Below are 19,143 nucleotides of genomic sequence, written 5' to 3' on the forward strand. Positions count from 1 at the left end.
TCCGTCATTTCCGTCGAATTTTTGTCGAAATTTCTATCGAAATTTCCTCGAAATCCGAAATTTTATTCCTTGGAAGAAACTAAGTAAAGTGAAAATGAAAAATAGACTTTATTTAGCAAACTATTGTTCCAAGAGTACCATACTAGATGTTCATCTTCTTATATATTACAATGTATTGATAAACAAACAAAACATAGTACTCCAGCAAATTCTCTAAATTTCCCTTGGTTATTCCACATCATCGGTCATATTTCCGTCACCTGCATGATTTATTAGGGTGTGAGCTTTTAAGGCTGAGTAGGGTATAGTGATCCCTCATGGTCAATTATCACATTTAATCAATGTCTCAGTAAAAGAAAAGAAATACAGATAATGATTTCAATTATATGCAATGAGAATGTGTGTAGTCACTCCTTAACCATTCCCGTTGACACGTACCCAAGACAAACCGGCCTACACGTCCCATACCGTGCATCCTTCCACTATGGCCCCGAATGTCCCAAGTATGAGCCAACACCCGTCCGTCCCTTAAACCCAAATATTTTAAATATTATTAATTCCACTTTTTCTTCAATAATTCTTCCATAAATCATGAGATCACCAGGTACATCTCCCTTTCTCCATGGTGTCTGTAATAAATCACGAGACCATCAAGTTCATCTTCCTCTCTTCTTGATGTTTCAATTAATCATTTTCTTAACCTTGTTCACAATCACACTTTCCTTATGCACTTATGATTATGCATGTAAAGATAAACATTAATGCATGTATAGAGAAATTAAATTGTACATGCATAATAATTCAACCTTACGTAATTTGAGTGTATCACAGACTTAGAAAATTTCACAGTGCACACACAAGATTAATAATAAAAGCTTATTCACAAATATAATGCACTTGATACATTTAATGAAGAAATAACATCACAAGTAATAAAGATAAATTATCACAAGAAAATAAATCACACAATATGACACAAGGATTAATTGTAATATAGTCCAATCATTGAGGAAATAGAGACCCTACCTTAATTTCTTGAGCACGAGTTCCTTCTTGGTCTGTTCCTATGTGTTCGAGTCTTCCTTCCTGTCCTTTGGAGTTAAAAAGAGGCTAAAACTTGTGATTCCTTCTCAAGTTTCTTCCCTCCCCTTTCTGTCCCTTTCCAGTTCACTCTCTCTTCTCTCTCTCTCTCACTCTCTCTCACTCTCTCTCTCTCTCTCTCTCTCTCTCCCTCTTTTTCTCTGTTTTTTTTTCTTCGTTGCTTCCTTAAGTGTGAGCTCTTCACACCAAAGCCCTTTATTTATAATCCAACTTGTTGGTTGGAGTAACAAATTGTTGGCTCAAATCTGGTTATGGTAATTGGCTCTCATCATTGCCTAAAGGTGACTCATCCCTCTAAGAAGAATCAAAACCATTGATCACGATTTATGTGTCAAAGCTTATGTATATGTAATTAAGGGAATGGACATTGGTATTATCTTCAAATCCATTCAATTTTTTTTTTTTTTAGTTGGCCTTTTAATCTCTTGTAAAACAATTGGGCTAAAGCCCAAACTTAGAAATTTAACCCAATTTTAAAGCCCATAAATATTATTATTATTACTATTATTATTATTATTATTTTTTAACATTACAGACATTCCAATTCATGTTTTGACGGTTCCCAAGTTATACCCTAGAATTTCTCAAGTCGTTTCTTAGGACATCGAAAGTCGTTTCTTAAGTCATCTCAAGTCGTTCCTTGAGAATTTCAGTTCGTAACTCGAGAGATTTCAAATGTTTATACCCTTGGTGTATTTCAAATTGTATTCCAAGTCATGTTTTGACGGTTCACAAGTCATACCCTAGAATTTCTAAATTCGTTCCTTTGGACATCTCAAGTCTTTCCTTGAGCATTTCAGTTCGTAACTCGAAAGATTTTATAAATTTATTTCCTTAGTGCATTTCAAATTGTACTTATTGACATTCCAAGTCATGTTTTGACGTTTCCCAAGTCATACCATAGAGTTTCACAAGTCGTTCTTAGGGCATCTGAAGTTATTCCTTAAGGCATCCGAATTCGTTTCTTGATAATTTCAGTTCGTAACTCGAGGGATTTTAAATGTTTATACCCTATGTGCATTTAAAATTGTATCAAGTGACATTCTAACTCATGTTTTGACGGTTCCCAAGTCATACCCAAGAATATCACAAGTCGTTTAGAGGGCATTTGAAATCGTTCCTTAAGGCATCCGAATTCGTTCCTTGTGAATTTCAGTTCGCAACTCGAGAGATTTTAAATGTTTATACCCTATGTGCATTTAAAATTGTACCAAGTGACATTCCAACTCATGTAATAACGGTTTCCAAGTCAAACGCAAGACCATCTCAAGTCGTTCATTAGGACATCTAAATTCGTTCCTTAGAGCAGCTCAAGTCATTTCTTATAAATTTAAATTCGTAACTCAAGAGATTTTTAATGTTTATACTCTTGGTGCATTTCGAATTGTATCCAAGTCAGGTTTTGACGGTTCCCAAGTCATACCCTATAGTTTCTCAAGTCGTTCATTAGGAAATTTGAAGTCGTTCATTAGGGCATCGCAAGTCGTTCCTTGAGAATTTCAGTTCGTAACTCGAGGAATTTCAAATGTTTATACCCTGGGTGCATTTCAAATTGAATTCCAAGTCATGTTTGAAAGTTTCCAAGTCATACCCTAGAATTTCTCAAGTCGTTCCATAGGGCATCTAAAGTCGTTCTTTAGGACATCCCAAGTCATTCCTTAACCATTTCAGTTCGTAACTCGAGGGATTTTAAATGTATATACCTTTGGTGCATTTCAAATTGTACGTAGTGACATTCCAAGTCATGTTTTAACGTTTCTCAAGTCATGTTTTGTTGTTTCCTAAGTCATACCAAAGAGTTTCACAAATCGTTCTTGGGGTATCAAAAGTCGTTCTTTGAGAATTTCAATTCTTAACTCAAGTGATTTTAAATATTTATATCTTATGTGCATTTAAAATTTTACTAAGTGACATTCTAATTCATGTTCTGACGGTTCCCAAGTCATACTGTGGAGTTTCTCAAGTCGTTTTTTAGGGCAACGGAAGTCGTTCCTTGAGAATTTCAATTTGTAACTCGGGAGATTTCAAATGTTTATACCCTTGGTGTATTTCAAATTGTGTTTCAAGTCATGTTTTGACGGTTCACAAGTCATACCCTAGAATTTCTAAAGTCGTTCATTTGGACATCTCAAGTCATTCCTTGAGCATTTCAATTCGTAACTCGAATGATTTTGAAAATTTATTTCCTTGGTGCATTTCAAATTGTACCTAGTGACATTCCAAGTCATGTTTTGACGTTTTCCAAGTCATACCATAGAGTTTCACAAGTCATTCTTTAAGGCATCTGAATTCGTTTCTTGATAATTTCAGTTCGTAACTCCAGAGATTTTTAATGTTTATACTCTATGTGCATTTAAAATTGTACCAAGTGACATTTCAACTCATGTTTTGACGGTTTCCAAGTCATACCAAGAATATCACAAGTCTTTCTTAGGGCATCTGAAGTTGTTCCTTAAGGCATCCGAATTCGTTCCTTGAGAATTTCAGTTCGTAATTCGAGGGATTTTAAATGTTTATACCCTATGTGCATTTAAAATTGTACCAAGTGACATTTCAACTCATGTTTTGACGGATCCCAAATCATACCCAAGAGTTTATGAAATCGTTCTTTAGCACATCTGAAGTCATTCTTAGAGTATCTCAAATCGTTTCTTGTGAATTTAAGTTTGTAACTCAAGACATTTTAAATATTTATACCCTATGTGCATTTAAAATTGTACAAAGTGACATTTCAACTCATGTTTTGACGGTTCTCAAGTCATACCCTAGAGTTTCTCATGTCGTTCCTTAGAGTATAACAAGTCGTTCCTTAGAGTATAACAAGTCGTTCCTTAGGATATAACAAGTCGTTCCTTGAGCATTTCAGTTCGTAACTCGAGAGATTTAAAATGTTTATACCTTTGGTGCATTTTAAATTGTATCTATTGAAATTTCAAGTCATGTTTTGACGATTCCCAAGTCATACCCTAGAGTTTCTTAAGTCGTTCCTTAGGGCATCTTCAGTCATTTCTTAGGGTATTCCAAGTCGTTAATTGAAAATTTCAGTTTGTAATTCGAGAGGTTTTAAATTTTTATACCATTGGTGCATTTTAAATTGTACCTAGTGACATAACAAGTCCTGTTATGACGTTTCTCAAGTCATACCCTAGAGTTTCTTAAGTCGTTTCTTAAGGCATTTGTAGTCGTTCCTTAAGGCATCCCAAATCGTTCATTCAGAATTTTAGTTCGTAATTCGAGGGATTTTAAATGTTTATACCCTTGGTGCATTTCAAATTGTATTCCAAGTCATGTTTTGACTGTTCCCAAGTCATACCCTAAAGTTTCTAAACTCGTTCCTTAAAACATCACAAGTCGTTCTTCAAGACATCTCAAATCGTTCCTTGAGCATTTCAGTTCATAACTCGAGGGATTTTAAATGTTTATACCCTTGGTGCATTTCAAATTGTACCTAGTCACATTTCAAGTCATGTTTTGACATTTCCCAAGTAATACCATAGAGTTTCACAAATCGTTCTTAGGGCTTCTGAAGTCTTTCCTTAAGGCATCCGAATTCGTTCATTGAGAATTTCAGTTCGTAACTAGAGGAATTTTAAATGTTTATATCCTATGTGCATTTAAAATTGTACCAAATGACATTTCAACTCATATTTTGACGATTCCCAAGTCATACTCAAGAGTTTCACAAGTTGTTCCTTAGGACATCAAAAGTCGTTCCTTAGAGAATCTCAAATCGTTTCTTGTGAATTTAAGTTCGTAACTTAAGAGATTTTAAATGTTTATGCCCTTGGTGTATTTCAAATGTATCTAGTGACATTTCAAGTTATATTTTGACGGTTCCCAAGTCATACCCAAACATTTCTCAAGTCGTTCCTTCAAGCATCTGAAGTCATTCTGTAGGACATCCCAAGTCGTTCATTGAGAATTTCAATTCGTAACTCAAGCTATTTTAAATGTTTATACCCATGATACATTTCAAATTGGGCCTAGAGACATTCCAAATCATATTTTGACGATTTCCAAGTCACACCCTAGAGTTTCTTAAGTCATTCTTTAGGGCATCTGAAGTCATACCTTCAGACATCCCAAATGTTTATTCCTGAAGTCGTAACACGAGAGATTTTAAATGTTTATACCCTTGGTGCATTTCAAATTGTATCTAGTGACATTTCAAGTAATGTTTTGACGATTTTAAAGTCATACCATAGAGTTTCTAAAGTCGTTCCTTAGGGCATCTCCAGTCATTCCTTAAGGCATTCCAAGTTGTTAGTTGAAAAATTAGTTTGTAACTTGAGGGGTTTTAAATGTTTATACCCTTGGTGCATTTCAAATTGTACCTAGTGACATAACAAGTCATGTTTTTACGTTTCTCAAGTCATACCCTAGAGTTTTTCAATTCGTTCATTAAGGCATCTGATGTCGTTCCTCAGGCATCCCAAGTCGTTTCTTGTGAATTTAAGTTCGTAACTCAAGAAATTTTAAATGTTTATACTTTTTGTGTATTTCAAATTGTATTCCAAGTCATGTTTTGACGGTTGTTCTACAGTTTCTCAAGTCGTTCCTTAGAACATCTGAAGTCATTCCTTAGGGCATCCTAAGTCGTTCCTTGAAAATTTCAGTTCGTAACTTGAGGGATTTCAAATGTTTATACCCTTTGTGCATTTTAAATTGTATTCCAGGTCATGTTTTGACGGTTCCCAAGTCATACCATAGAGTTTCTAAAGTCGTTCCTTAAGACATCTCAAGTCGTTCCTCGAGCATTTCAGTTCGTCACTCGAGAGATTTTAAACGTTTATACCTTTAGTGCATTTCAAATTTTACCTAGTAAAATTCCAACTCATATTTTGACGGTTCTCAAGTCATACCCAAGAGTTTCACAAGTCATTCCTTAAGGCATACAAATTTGTTCTTTAAGAATTTCAGTTCGCAACTTGAGGGATTTTAAATATTTATATCCTATGTGCATTTAAAATTGTACGAAATGACATTCCAACTCATGTGTTGACGGTTTCAAAGTCATATCCAAAGTATCTCAAGTCGTTCCTTAGGACATCTAAATTCGTTACTTAGAGCATGTCAAGTCATTTTTATGAATTTAAGTTCGTAACTCAAGAGATTTTTAATATTTATACCCTTGGTGCATTTCAAATTGTATTCTAAGTCAGGTTTTGATGGTTCCCAAGTCATAGGGTTTAGGAAAGTTTAAAATCTAAACCATAAACCCTAAAGTCATACCCGAAAGTTTCTCAAGTCGTTCTTTAGGAAATCTGAAGTCGTTTCTTAGGGCATCTGAAGTCGTTCCTTGAGAATTTCAGTTCGTAACTCGAGGGATTTCAAATGTTTATACTCTTGGTGTATTTCAAATTGAATTTCAAGTCATGTTTTGAGAGTTTCCAAGTCATACCCTATAATTTCTCAAGTCGTTACATAGGGCATCTAAAGTCGTTCTTTAAGACATCTCAAGTCGTTCCTTAAGCATTTCAGTTCGTAACTCGAGGGATTTTAAATGTTTATACCTTTGGTGCATTTCAAATTGTACCTAGTGACATTCCAAGTTATGTTTTGACGTTTCCCAAGTCTTATTTTGACGTTTCTCAAGTCATGTTTTGATGTTTCCTATGTCATACCATAGAGTTTCACAAGTCGTTCTTGGGACATCTGAAGTCGTTCCTTAAGGCATCCAAATTCGTTCATTGAGAATTTCAATTCGTAACTCGAGTGATTTTAAATATTTATATCCTATGTGCATTTAAAATTTTACCAAGTGACATTTCAATTCATGTTTTGACAGTTCCCAAGTCATACCCTAAAGTTTCTCAAGTCGTTTATTAGGGCATCGAAAGTCTTTCCTTAAGGCATCTCAAGTTGTTCCTTTAGTATTTTAGTTTGTAACTCGAGAGATTTTAAATGTTTACACCCTTGGTGCATTTCAAATTGTATTTCAAGTCATGTTTTGACGGTTATCAAGTCATATCCTATAGTATCTCAAATCGTTCCTTAGGGCATCTAAAGTCGTTCCTTAGAACATCCCAAGTCGTTCCTTGAGCATTTCAGTTCGTAACTCGAGAGATTTAAAATGGTTATACCCTTGGTGCATTTCAAATTATACCTAGTGACATTTCAAGTAATGTTTTGACGTTTCTCATGTCATACCATAGAGTTTCACAAGTCGTTCTTGGGGCATCTAAAGTCGTTACTTAAGGCAATCGAATTCGTTGTTTGAAAATTTTAGTTCGTAACTCGAGAGATTTTAAATATTTATACCCTATGTGCATTTAAATTGTACAAAGTGACAATTCAACTCATGGTTTGACGGTTCCCAAGTCATACCCTAGAGTTTCTCAAGTCGTTCCTTAGGGCATCTAAAGTCGTTCCTTAGGACATAACAAGTCGTTCCTTGAGCATTTCAATTCGTAACTCGAGGTTTTTTAAATGTTTATATCTTTGGTGCATTTCAAATTGTACTTAGTGAAATTCCAAATCATGTTTTGACGATTCCCAAGTTATACCCTAAAGTTTCTTAAGTCGTTTCTTATGGCATCTCCAGTCATTCCTTAGGGTACTCTAAGTCGTTAATTGAAAATTTTAGTTTGTAATTCGAAGGGTTTTAAATGTTTATACCCTTAGTGCATTTCAAATTTTAACAAGTCCTGTTTTGATGTTTCTCAAGTATACCCTAGATTTTCTTAAGTCGTTCCTTAAGGTATCCCAAGTCGTTCCTTAAGAATTTTAGTTTGTAATTTGAGAGATTTCAAATGTTTATACCCTTGGTGCATTTCAAATTGTATTCCAAGTCATGTTTTGACAGTTGTCAAGTCATACCCTAGAGTTTTTAAAGTCGTTCTTTAAGACATCTCAAGTTGTTCCTTAGGACATCCTAAATCATTCCTTGAGCATTTCAGTTCGTAACTTGAGGGATTTTAAATGTTTATACCCTTGGTGCATTTCAAATTGTACCTAGTCACATTCTAAGTCATGTTTTGACATTTCCCAAGTCATACTACATAGTTTCACAAATCGTTCTTAGGGCATCTGAAGTCGTTCCTTAAGGCATACAAATTCGTTCGTTGAGAATTTCAGTTCGTAACTGGAGGGATTTTAAATGCTTATACCCTATGTGCATTTAAAATTGTACCAAGTGACATTCCAACTCATGTTTTGACGGTTCTCAAGTCATACCCAAGAGTTTCTCAAGTCGTTCTTTAGGACATCTGAAGTCGTTCATTAGAGCATCTCAAATTTTTTCTTGTGAATTTAAGTTCGTAACTTAAGAGATTTTAAATGTTTATACCCTTGGTGCATTTCAAATTGTATTCCAAGTCATGTTTTGACGGTTCCAAAGTCTGACCCTAGAGTTTCTCAAGTCGTTCCTTAGGACATCTGAACTCGTTTTTTAGGTCATCTCAAGTCGTTGCTTAAGAATTTCAGTTCGTAACTCGAGAAATTTTAAATTTTTATACCCTTTGTACATTTCAAATTGTATTCCAAGTCATGTTTTGACGGTTCTCAAGTCATACCCTAGAGTTTCTAAAGTCGTTCCTTAAGGCATCTAAAGTCATTCCTTCGGACATCCTCAGTCGTTCATTGAGCATTTCAATTCGTAACTCGAAGAATTTTAAATGTTTATACTCTTGGTGCATTTCAAATTGTACCTAGTAACATTCTAAGTCATGTTTTGACGTTTCCCAAGTCATACCATAGATTTTCATAAGTCACTTTTAGGGCATTTGAAGTCGTTCCTTAAAGCATCCCAATTCGTTTCTTGAGAATTTCAGTTCGTAACTCGAGGGATTTTAAATGTTTATACCCTATGTGCATTTAAAATTGTACCAAGTGACATTCAAACTCATGTTTTGACGGTTCCCAAGTCATACCCAAGAGTTTCTCAAGTCGTTCCTTAGGACATCTGAAGTCGTTTCTTAGAGAATCTTAAGTCGTTTGTTGTGCATTTAAGTTCATAACTCAAGAGATTTTAAATGTTTATACCCTTGGTGCATTTCAAATTGTACCTAGTGAAATTCCTAGTCATATTTTGACGGTTCCCAAGTCATACCCAAGAATTTCTTAAGTCATTCCTTAAGGCATCTGAAGTCATTCCGTAGGACATCCCAAGTCGTTCATTGAGAATTTCAATTCGTAACTCAAGCTATTTTAAATGTTTATACCCTTACAATGTTTATACCTCTGATGCATTTCAAATTGTCCCTAGTGACATTTCAAATCATGTTTTGATTGTTTCCAAGTCATATTCTAAAATTTCTCAAGTTGTTTTTTAGGGCATCTGAAGTCGTTACTTAGGACATCTCAGGTCGTTCTATGAGAAATTCAGTTCGTAACTCGAGAGATTTTAAAAGTTATATACCTTAGGTGTATTTAAAATTGTACCAAGTGACATTGCAACTCATGTTTTGACGGTTCCCAAGTCATCAAGAGTTTCTCAAGTCGTTTCTTAGGGCATCTAAAGTCTTCATTAAGGCATTTCAAGTAGTTCCTTGAGAATTTCAATTCGTAACTCGAGGGTTTTTAAATGTTTATACCCTTTGTGTATTTCAAATTGTACTTACTGACATTCCAAGTCATATTTTGACGGTTCCCAAGTCAGAGCCTAGAGTTTTTCAAGTCGTTCCTTAGGGTATTTGGAGTTGTTCCTTAGGGCATTCCATGTCGTTAATTGAAATATTTGGTTTGTAAATCGAGGGGTTTTAAATGTTTATACCATTGATGCATTTTAAATTGTACATAGTGACATTTCAAGTCATATTTTAACGTTTCTCAAGTCATACCCTAGAGTTTCGCAAGTTGTTCCTTTAAGGTATCTGAAGTCTTTCCTTAAGGCATCCTAAGTCGTTCGTTGAGAATTTTAATTCATAATTCGAGAAATTTAACATATTTGTATTCTTTGTGTATTTCAAATTATACCTAATGACATTACAAATCATGTTTAGACGATTCACAAATCATACCATTTAATTTTCATTTTATTAATATACTGTGTAGCAAAGTCTTAAAATGTATATTCGATTAACAATAAATTAAATTAAAATCAAATCAAATTGACATATCATCTACATGTTGTACCATAGAGTTTGGCAAAAGCGAACACTCTTTGGTTGCAGTTGGTTGCTACATAGTACTAATCTGAAAAAATTAAGCAGTTAGTTGCTTTTTCATTTAATAAATGCTAACCCTCTCTTCTTTCTTCTTAATTAAGCAAACATCGGGTAGCACCTCCACAGCTCATAAAAAATTAACTACCATTAATTAAATGTTAGCGATATAAAAACAAATTCTGACTACCATGACAATGTTCTATTTGTCAATATTTGAGCACACTTTAAATTTTAATTTAACAAATAAGATATTGTCATGTCACTAACCCCATCAAATAATAATTGAAATTCATAAATATAAAAATATTATTGCTTTAAAATTAAGATAACCATCAATATGGAAGAGCGAGGACAAGCTAGCTACACCTGCTCTAACTTCTAAGTTCTATTGAAAGGAAATGTTACTACTTTACTGCTACACCAAACGAAACCAGTCATATAGAAACAACTAACGAACCAACTAAAACCAGAAATTTAATTTTTCTTTCTCCGTTTCTTAAGATGGATTCAAAGGATTAAAAAAAGAAATCAGTTTAATTTGTCCAACATAAGATTTTCTGAAGACATCATGCAGAGCATGTCAACAAGTGAGATTTGAACTTTTCCAGCTCCGCCAGCACCTCTTCCTCCGGCCTGTATATCAAATCCATCATCCGCCATATCTGCATCACCATAAAAAATAACCATTCATGAATCCTACTGAAAGATATAGACATCAAGCTACCCCCCCTTCCCCTTTTTATGTATTTAGGCAAAATGAACATCTAAGAAAAACATGAAAGAGACTGATTACCTGCAGTGTACCACCTCCTCCAGTACTTTCACAATCATCAGAGACACTAACAATTGTCCACGGATCAGATGCATTCCAATGGAAGTCAACAACCTTGTCCCTACATACATATACCAAACTAAATACAGTAAATGGAAGTATTGTTAAGGAAACAATAGAAGGTATCAGTTGCTTCCCCAACATTAGTATTTCTACATAATTATCCAATTAATTATTCTTTAAAAATTTAGCAAGGTCAATTGTAACAGATGATAATCTACAATTCCAAGTTTTCCTAAAATTGCCTCACATGAATCCCAAGTTTTCCTAGAAATGATAATACATAATTTCAGTTAAGCAGTTGCACATGCATATGTGAATATATGTAATCTGTATACATGCATGGTCAGGACTAAGGAGTTAGCCGTCGACATCATCATACAGACAGATCTCCCTCAACTAGTTTGCTTACAATGAAAGGTAGCCAAGCATGCATTTGTTAAATCATCTTATCTCCATTGGTATCACTTGCAATCTCCTTATCACATGTATATAGATCATACATACCTATGACCAGCATGTCGGAAGAACAACCCTGGAGGAGTATTTGGCACCTTTGATCCAACAGAGTCTTGTGTCTTACCAATCTGAAAGGCAGTCAATAGAGTTTTTCTTATTTGATGGCACAGGTAAGAGAGACTTAATGAATAGCAACAATTTCTTTTAATATTCTTCCACATTTTACACCAAAAATTTTTATTTTGCTTGCAAACCTTACTTCCCATATAATGTCCTTATTCTTCTTTGATGTTATGATCACAAAAAGGACCAGAACAGAGTTTTCAAATGGAAAATACTTTACTGCTAGTACATATAATGCAACAAATAGGTATTAAATGCTACATATGATGTAACAATGTCCTCTCTTTTTTTGGTCTGATGATGTAACAATGTCAACACAAGAATAAAGAGAGTAACCTAGAAATATGTGTATATATAATGAAATTTAGAGAAAAATAAAGGTCTTTTAGATTGTGGTTCATCCAGAGAACATTGTTATCCTCCTGAAAATAATAAGAAAAAGGGGTTCCATTTGTTGAAAAGGTAAGAGCTACAAGAAAATGAGGTCAAAGACCCGGTGGAATTTAATATTTGAAAAAAAAAAAAAAAAAAAAAAAAAAAAAGGAAGATGAAGAGCATCAACTTTCATTTGATTGTTTCAGCTTAAATATAGTACAAATAACAGTACTATAATTTAAATATAAATCAACAATAGGACAGCTTTATTCCAGAATTTGTATGCTCAAGAATTGGTTTCACCAAAGACAGAAAGCCGCATGCATCATAAGCAGAAACACAGAAGATTATGTATGGCTTCACACCTTTTCATGATCCCAGATGTTTAATATGCCATCCTCAGCAGAACTTCCAAAGACTGATGACTTGTCAGGAGACCACTGGAACAGCAACAAATCATAGCACCAAAAAGAAAAAGAACAAATGTATTCCATGAAAACTGTGATAAAAAGCAACAAGCAGTTATAAAGTTAATAAAATAAGCCAGAAGATTTTCCTGGTACCTGTACACAGAGGACAGCTGCATTGTGGCCCTCAAATTTATGAATGGGTGATCCAACTCGTCCACAAGTGAGATTCCGGCGGTCAAACATGCAAACAGTATTATCAGCAGACCTAATGGCTTTCATGTTAAATAACTCTTTTTTGAGATAGATGCAGAAACATAAAATGTCAAACCAGCAACTTTAAAGATCATGGCCAGGACAGTAAAGTTTATAAACGGGTAAATCATTAAAGATATAGATATAGATACCCTGTAAGAATGAGGTTGATGTCATGAGGATTCCAATCGACACAATGAAGGTCAGCATCATGAGCTTTCTCAACCTGCTCAAATAAATGAATATATACAAGAAATGCAAATCACCATTATACACGTGAAGAGAGAGAGAGAGAGAGGGTAAATCCAATGCAGATTGGGCATATTGTGCAAGATAGATGTCATAAAGGAATAACAAAACAGAAGGGCAAACCAATAGACATTGAGGGAAAGAAAAAGAACCTTAACAACTGGACTAGAGCTGGCTCTTGCATCCCATAGTATGAGGCAAGAATCATCGCCTACACTACAGAACTCCTGTGCACTACAACACGTAAATAGAAACCAACAGAAGAGAACGTCAGAAAATTTAGGAAATACCATCAACTTAAACTACTACATATTTGAAAGGAAAAGAAACTTGGAAATTTTCCAAAATATCTTCACAAGGTAACTTCCAAGAAGTAAGTACTTATAAAAGTTATAGCTGTCAGTACATGAGAGGGCATAAGTTGTGTCAGTGCCAACAAAACAAGCTGGAGAAACATGAAATGCATTTGATTATCGATGAACACCAACCTAGATGGGCAGAACTGCACATCCTCAACAGTATCTTCATGCCCTTGATAGATACCCCGTGGCTCAACCGAAGGGCTGTCTGTGGGTTTGTCATTACTCCCACCAACCTTAGAGGCTTGTTTAGCATTGACACCTCCAGATCCTGGAGACCTTGTGGACCCTGAATCTGATGCTAAAGATGAGATATGATCATGAATACTCCACAAAATCACTGATTTGTCCTTCCCTGCCACAAAGATCTCCCCATTAAGAAGATACAAGGAAAGTAGGAACATGGCTCATGCTGTGTGTAATTCATTTGTATGGGTGCATTAAAGGAATAATATAATCTATGCAGTCTAACTGATATTGGGCTTCAATTGATACTTCTTTACACATTGTTTCCTGCCTTATCAGCATAAAGAAATAAAGAAAAACTGAAATATATAACGGTAAAATAGAAACTCCTAACCTCCAGAGAGCACAAAGGGTTCAGAGGGGCACATTGCAAGAGCAAACTCAGCATTATCTTGATGCCCAGTCAATAGCTGCAACATGATGTAATTCAACTTATTAAGCACCTACCCTGAATAGGAGAGAGAGACTAACAAAGCTATTGAAATGAATAAATCCTCGTTTAAGTATTAGGTGATGATGATTACGATGGTGGTATTCATATACTGCTATTGCTATTACAAGGATTTAAGAAGCTCATTAGTTGGTGCAGATCTAAAGCTATACACTTGAAAACTTTTGAATTTTAAACAGATAATCATTCACCATGTGAGAGTAAAACAATAGCTTACATAAAAAGAATGTAAGGAATACACCAAATACACAGAAAAATATTTATAATAATTAATCAAAGTGAAGAATTGAAGCCCCGGGGGGGGATAAATTTTGTTTTCTGAACAGGGCAGACCAGATCTGGACGAGAATTTGAAGCTCCCAGGACAGCATGACGATTAGGTTGAGCCTCAATATCCCAAATGAGAACCTGTTTACAAGATCATAAAATTCATCCACCTCGTAAACTACTGGTATAAACTTCAAAATACAAAATCCAAAAATTTAACTGAAAACTCCTTGAATACTTGATACCCTTCATTCAAAAGGATAAAACATACAAATGAAAGCTTACATCAGGACTGTCAGTGTGTGTGGCCACTATCTTACTATTCTGTGGGAGTTCCCTGATTCGGTTCACCTGCAAAACATAACCATAGATTGCTGACAAAAATCCAGGCCCTTTTATTGCAGTAGAATTAAAAGAAAACTTCTTGGAGATCGGCTTACACCAATTTGGTTTTGGAGGCGGGAAGGAATTATTGGGTTTCTGGTGCAGTGGTTTTATTGGTCGGTTTATCTAAGTGGATGCTTTCCAACACAGAAGAAGGTGGTAATGGCAATAGCCAATAGATAGGCTTCAAGCTGTTGTTGATTCTTTATTTCCACTAAGTCCCCATTTGGCTCGCAGGATAGAGTTTTTGGGAATGTCATACCCCTACTCATTTCAGGGGGATGAGAATGAATAATTCTCATGCCAATGTTTGGAATTGCTGAGAATGGTAGCCAGAAATTATTACCATTCCAATATTCGGTTTGTGCAGTAATAGGAATAAAAAATTGTTTTCAAATATTCATTATGTTTAAAATTTATTTGGTAACTTATATTGGGGGTAATTTGGTAATAAGAACCCACAATAAATGCTTTCCCAAGTGATGGAAAAAGCAAACCCAAGGGGGCCCAACGGTTTCAACTTCCTCTCTTCATGGATATCTGATACCCATGCAAAACGTAACACATTCCCAAGAATGTGCTTACCAAACATGTAATGAAATTTCATACTCATTCCTAAGTTCCAAATCCGCGAACCAAACAGGACCTAAGGGTTTTCTTTCCTTTTCAAATGGCATCAAAAAGAACATTTAAAAGTGTGGTGCACATTTCAGTCAGGATACATAATGGAAAGTTGGTTGGGGGCCTACATAATCTTTTCATTAGTCTATGGGTTGCAATTGATGAGCAGATTAATTACATATCCTTAAAGCATCTTGGATGTATTAACTTCCCTAGTATTAGCTTGACCAGACTTTTCTAGACGTTATTCACAACACATACCCAATCTGTTCTAGACATTAGTATTCCCACAAGCAAAAATACTCTAAGCAAAGTTACTTTTAATGTATTGTATACCTCGCCAGGATGTATGATAGTTTTAAACTTTTTGACAAAAGGAGAGCGTGCTTCTTCATTGAACTGTAAAGATCAAAAAAGAAAAACCATAATCAGTCAATAAATGGGCCAACAATTCACGGGATATCAGTTCAGGGGAAAAAAAGAAAGAAAGGCATCAGTGAAAAGAAAGATGCATATAGATTTTCATTGTGTCATAACCTGTGATATGTGCTCTGCAGCTGCAACCCTAGGTTTGACAACTTCACAGTTCGCAATGACTAGTGTATTTGGAACACTGCCATCAGTCTGAGTAAAAAATACAAAGGTAAGCAAAACCAAGGAAATTTCAAAAAACACAGTACAAAGATAAAGAGGATGATACACCATCTAAAAGAAACAAGATCACATGTTGACATAATATCAACACTCAATATGTGTAGGAAAGTAGTCACAATTGCCCATGATGCAAAAGAATGACATGTTGATATATATTATATGATATGAGTTTGGGGAACACTATTTTTACTATGGATGCATAGCCTTGACAGTTGACGAAATCAGTTCACATTACGTCACACATTGCCAACCAACCACTAATAAGTACGGTTTAAAGATTAACAAGGCAATGCCGGTGGCACACAGGTTTGTAAACATGTGATTATACTGATGAGTAATCTTGACTCATTCATTGCTTTTCCAAACAAACAATTTCAACATTTCCATAAGTAATTTCTTTCTTCCTTTTAGAGTTTGAAAATTCCAAACAAAAAAACATATGCCTTTTCCATTATCAAAACAGAAAATGGAGATTCGGATAAAATTCCAAATAAAAAAACATATGCCTTTTCCATTATCAAAACAGAAAATGGAGATTCGGATGGTGCGAGAGAAAATCGTCACACCTGCTCAGAAAGATAAAGACGCTGACGATTCTTGTAAGTGGCTTGCTCTAGTTGCGGACCCCATCTGCAAATACATAAACTGCAAATGATCAGCTTATATTTACTTAAAAGTGCAATCAGAAATGAAGCACCACAACATCAAACTCAGCAGCTTCAATCTATCTCCTTTTGCAACATTTGCAATGTGACAAAAATACAAGTATCTCTAGCTCGCATCGACGCAAACGCACAAAGATTTCACAACTCCAAAAGCTCACTATAAACAAAATCATTAATTCCTGCACTATACAATACATACATGCATAAAAATTAACAACCCAACACACTGCCCCCAAAAAGTTTGATTTTTTCTTTCACTTCACCCACATTTTCCCCAAATCCAAACAGCATCTAAACCAAAATGAAACCAATTAACGACATTTTTCGAAATCATGAAAAAAACTGGATTAGATTTTCGAAAACATAATTTGAGAGAACAAAAACAAAACCCTAGGGGGCAGAGAGAGAGAGAGAGACTGTACGGACCGGCAAGAGAGAGAAGGCCAGACGAGATTGTGGTTGGCGAGCCAGTCGTAGAGCACCGGAACCAGCGACTTCCACTGCGTGTACCTCTCGTTCACCGACGGCTCTGTAGCTTTCCCTCTCTCCTTCATCTCTCTCTCTCTCTCTCTCTCTCTCTCTCTCTCTCGCTAAGACGGTCGCAGTGCGCCTCGGCTTTTCCCGCCAATGCTAGACACGGGTCACACTCACAGCACAGTCTCTCTCTGTCTCTTATGTACGTTTTATATGAGAGCATATATATGCAGCAGAGAGTCACGCTGCAGTTGAGCGAGTTGGGACTCGGGGTAGGAGCCGAGTGGACTCGGTTACATGGAAGTAAAGTACTGTAGTAGGTTGGAACGTGGGATACTGGGCCTTTATGTTGTTTGCCACCTGGCCTTAACTGTAAGAGCCCATTAACATTTTCAAAAAGTCTTTAGATACTTTGGTAAGATCACCCTTTACTATTTATTTTAAAAAACTGTAAATTTTACATACTACGTTTGGTAAGATCACCCTTTACTATGTTTGGTAATACTATTACTAAGGAAGTAGCTAAATTTTTTTTTTTTTTCATTTTCTTGTTTGATTGAACCGGAGCCTTTCTCCCCTGCGGAACCTTCGAAGGGGAAAACAAGCAACAGCAGCGGCGGCACGTAGCCAAAAAGTCAAGGAGTTGATAGAGCATATCTTTTACGAGCAATAAATTTTTGAAAATATTGGTTAGATATTGCTCGGCGGGGGGGGGCAACTGGGCGCGTGGCTTGGAATGGGAAGCAAGCAATTTCATTGCCTTGAACCAATCAATCAATGAATGAAAGAAAAGAAACCGCTTACCGAGGGTTGGTTCGAAGACCTGTTGGTCAAAGGAAAAGGGAGGTCCTGATTCCAGGACGGAGCCATAGGACGGGAGAGCATATACTCGGAGCGATACCCTAAAAAAAGTTCAAGAAGCTATGAAGAGTGGTAAACTCTGAAAGGAAAGTATGGAAACAGGGGAGTTGGCTGATAAAGATGGACAGTAACAATCGCGTAATATTAATTTTTCGACCTCGTCATCGAAAGCGGCTTCCAATTGCTCGGAAATTCTAAGCTATATAAGGGGCTTGGATGGTGAGCAAAAACAATTGATCAAGAAGTTGGTCAACTTTCGCATGAAAGAAGGTAAAAGAACGAGAGTTCGTGCTATTGTTTATCAAACTTTTCATCGCCTAGCTCAAATTGAACGTGATGTAATCATACTTATGGTTGACGCCGTAGAGAATATAAAGCCCATATGCGAAGTGGAAAAAGTAGGAGTTGCAGGTACTATTTATGATGTCCTTGGGATTGTAGCTAAGGATCGTCAACAAACCTTAGCTATTCGTTGGATCCTTGAAGCAGCTTTCAAACGACGTATAAGCTACAAGATAAGCTTAGAGAAATGTTCATTTGTTAAGATACTGGATGCTTACCGAAAGAGGGGAATTGCACGTAAGAAAAGGGAGAATCTTCATAAACTGGCTTCCACCAATCGAAGCATAAGTAGAAAATAAAAATTGTCAAGTTTTCCAATTTCAATTGCTCCTAGAGGCAATATGGTCTTAAAAATTCGTCATTAATATTTTTCTAAAAAAAGGGAAAACCAAATCCAAGTTAGTCGTAGGGTTTCATTTTCCTCGTTTGGGCATCGTTTTTCAATGAACCAATTATTACTTTCCCATGCCTACACTTACTAAATATGAAAATAAAATTATTTCAGGTTGGTTATAGGGGTGACCTATGCCATTGGTGCTAATAACGTCGAAGCTTTAGCATTGATGGAAGGGTTGAGCTTGAGTTAATATGCCTTGGATACCCATAAACACAAAGTACGTAGCTCACTAATCACTAGTCAGTAGACACTACCCTTGCTTTGTTTGTAATGAAAAGGAGCTCCAATTAAAGTCCAAGGCCGTTGGCCTACTGCAGTTGGGGTAGCTAAGTTCTTGTCCCGATCTATTTTTGTTTTTGTTTTTTTCTTCAAAATTTGATAAAGATCTAATCAAGGATAACATTATGCATGATTGCATGAACTAAGCCCATGCAGCATCTTTAACAAGAGAGTGAAGCGACTACCTTGAGAAAAAATAAATTTTACTGGTTGGTTTATTAGTTGACACAATTAC

At 35.7% G+C, this 19,143-nt stretch overlaps 2 protein-coding genes across 2 annotated transcripts; one reads left to right on the plus strand and one right to left on the minus strand.

Annotated features, from left to right (window-relative positions):
* Positions 1–10,467: 10,467 nt before the first annotated feature.
* LOC147287417 (WD-40 repeat-containing protein MSI4-like) lies at positions 10,468–17,214 on the minus strand. The gene is made up of 15 exons (XM_086239542.1): positions 16,982–17,214; positions 16,457–16,520; positions 15,774–15,860; positions 15,573–15,635; positions 14,517–14,582; positions 14,298–14,372; positions 13,848–13,923; positions 13,397–13,622; positions 13,061–13,142; positions 12,812–12,885; positions 12,561–12,672; positions 12,363–12,437; positions 11,548–11,627; positions 11,002–11,101; positions 10,468–10,870 (listed from the first exon to the last, which is right to left on the minus strand). Exons 1-15 carry the CDS (start codon positions 17,107–17,109, stop codon positions 10,775–10,777), a joined length of 1,404 nt encoding a protein of 467 aa, XP_086095668.1. The 5' UTR covers positions 17,110–17,214; the 3' UTR covers positions 10,468–10,774.
* Positions 17,215–18,036: 822 nt separating this feature from the next.
* LOC147287418 (Ribosomal protein S7p/S5e family protein) lies at positions 18,037–18,531 on the plus strand (the record flags this gene model as incomplete). The annotated part of the gene is made up of 1 exon (XM_086240910.1): positions 18,037–18,531. A coding segment is annotated over one exon (495 nt), but the record flags the coding sequence as incomplete, so codon positions are not given.
* Positions 18,532–19,143: the final 612 nt, after the last annotated feature.

This window comes from Dryas octopetala, chromosome 4 (assembly GCF_963921425.1).
Source record: "Dryas octopetala chromosome 4, drDryOcto1.1, whole genome shotgun sequence".
Taxonomy (NCBI): Eukaryota; Viridiplantae; Streptophyta; class Magnoliopsida; order Rosales; family Rosaceae; genus Dryas; species Dryas octopetala.

Bases quoted from the DNA above. Each gene is read 5' to 3' on its own strand.
- LOC147287417 (XM_086239542.1), bottom strand. From the start codon at position 17,109: ATGAAGGAGAGAGGGAAAGCTACAGAGCCGTCGGTGAACGAGAGGTAC. The intron at 14,583-15,572 runs GTATACAATACA...TATGTTTTGCAG, and splicing joins CTATCATACATCCTGGCGAG to GTGAACCGAATCAGGGAACT. The intron at 12,673-12,811 runs GTATCTATATCT...GAAAGCCATTAG, and splicing joins ATCAACCTCATTCTTACAGG to GTCTGCTGATAATACTGTTT.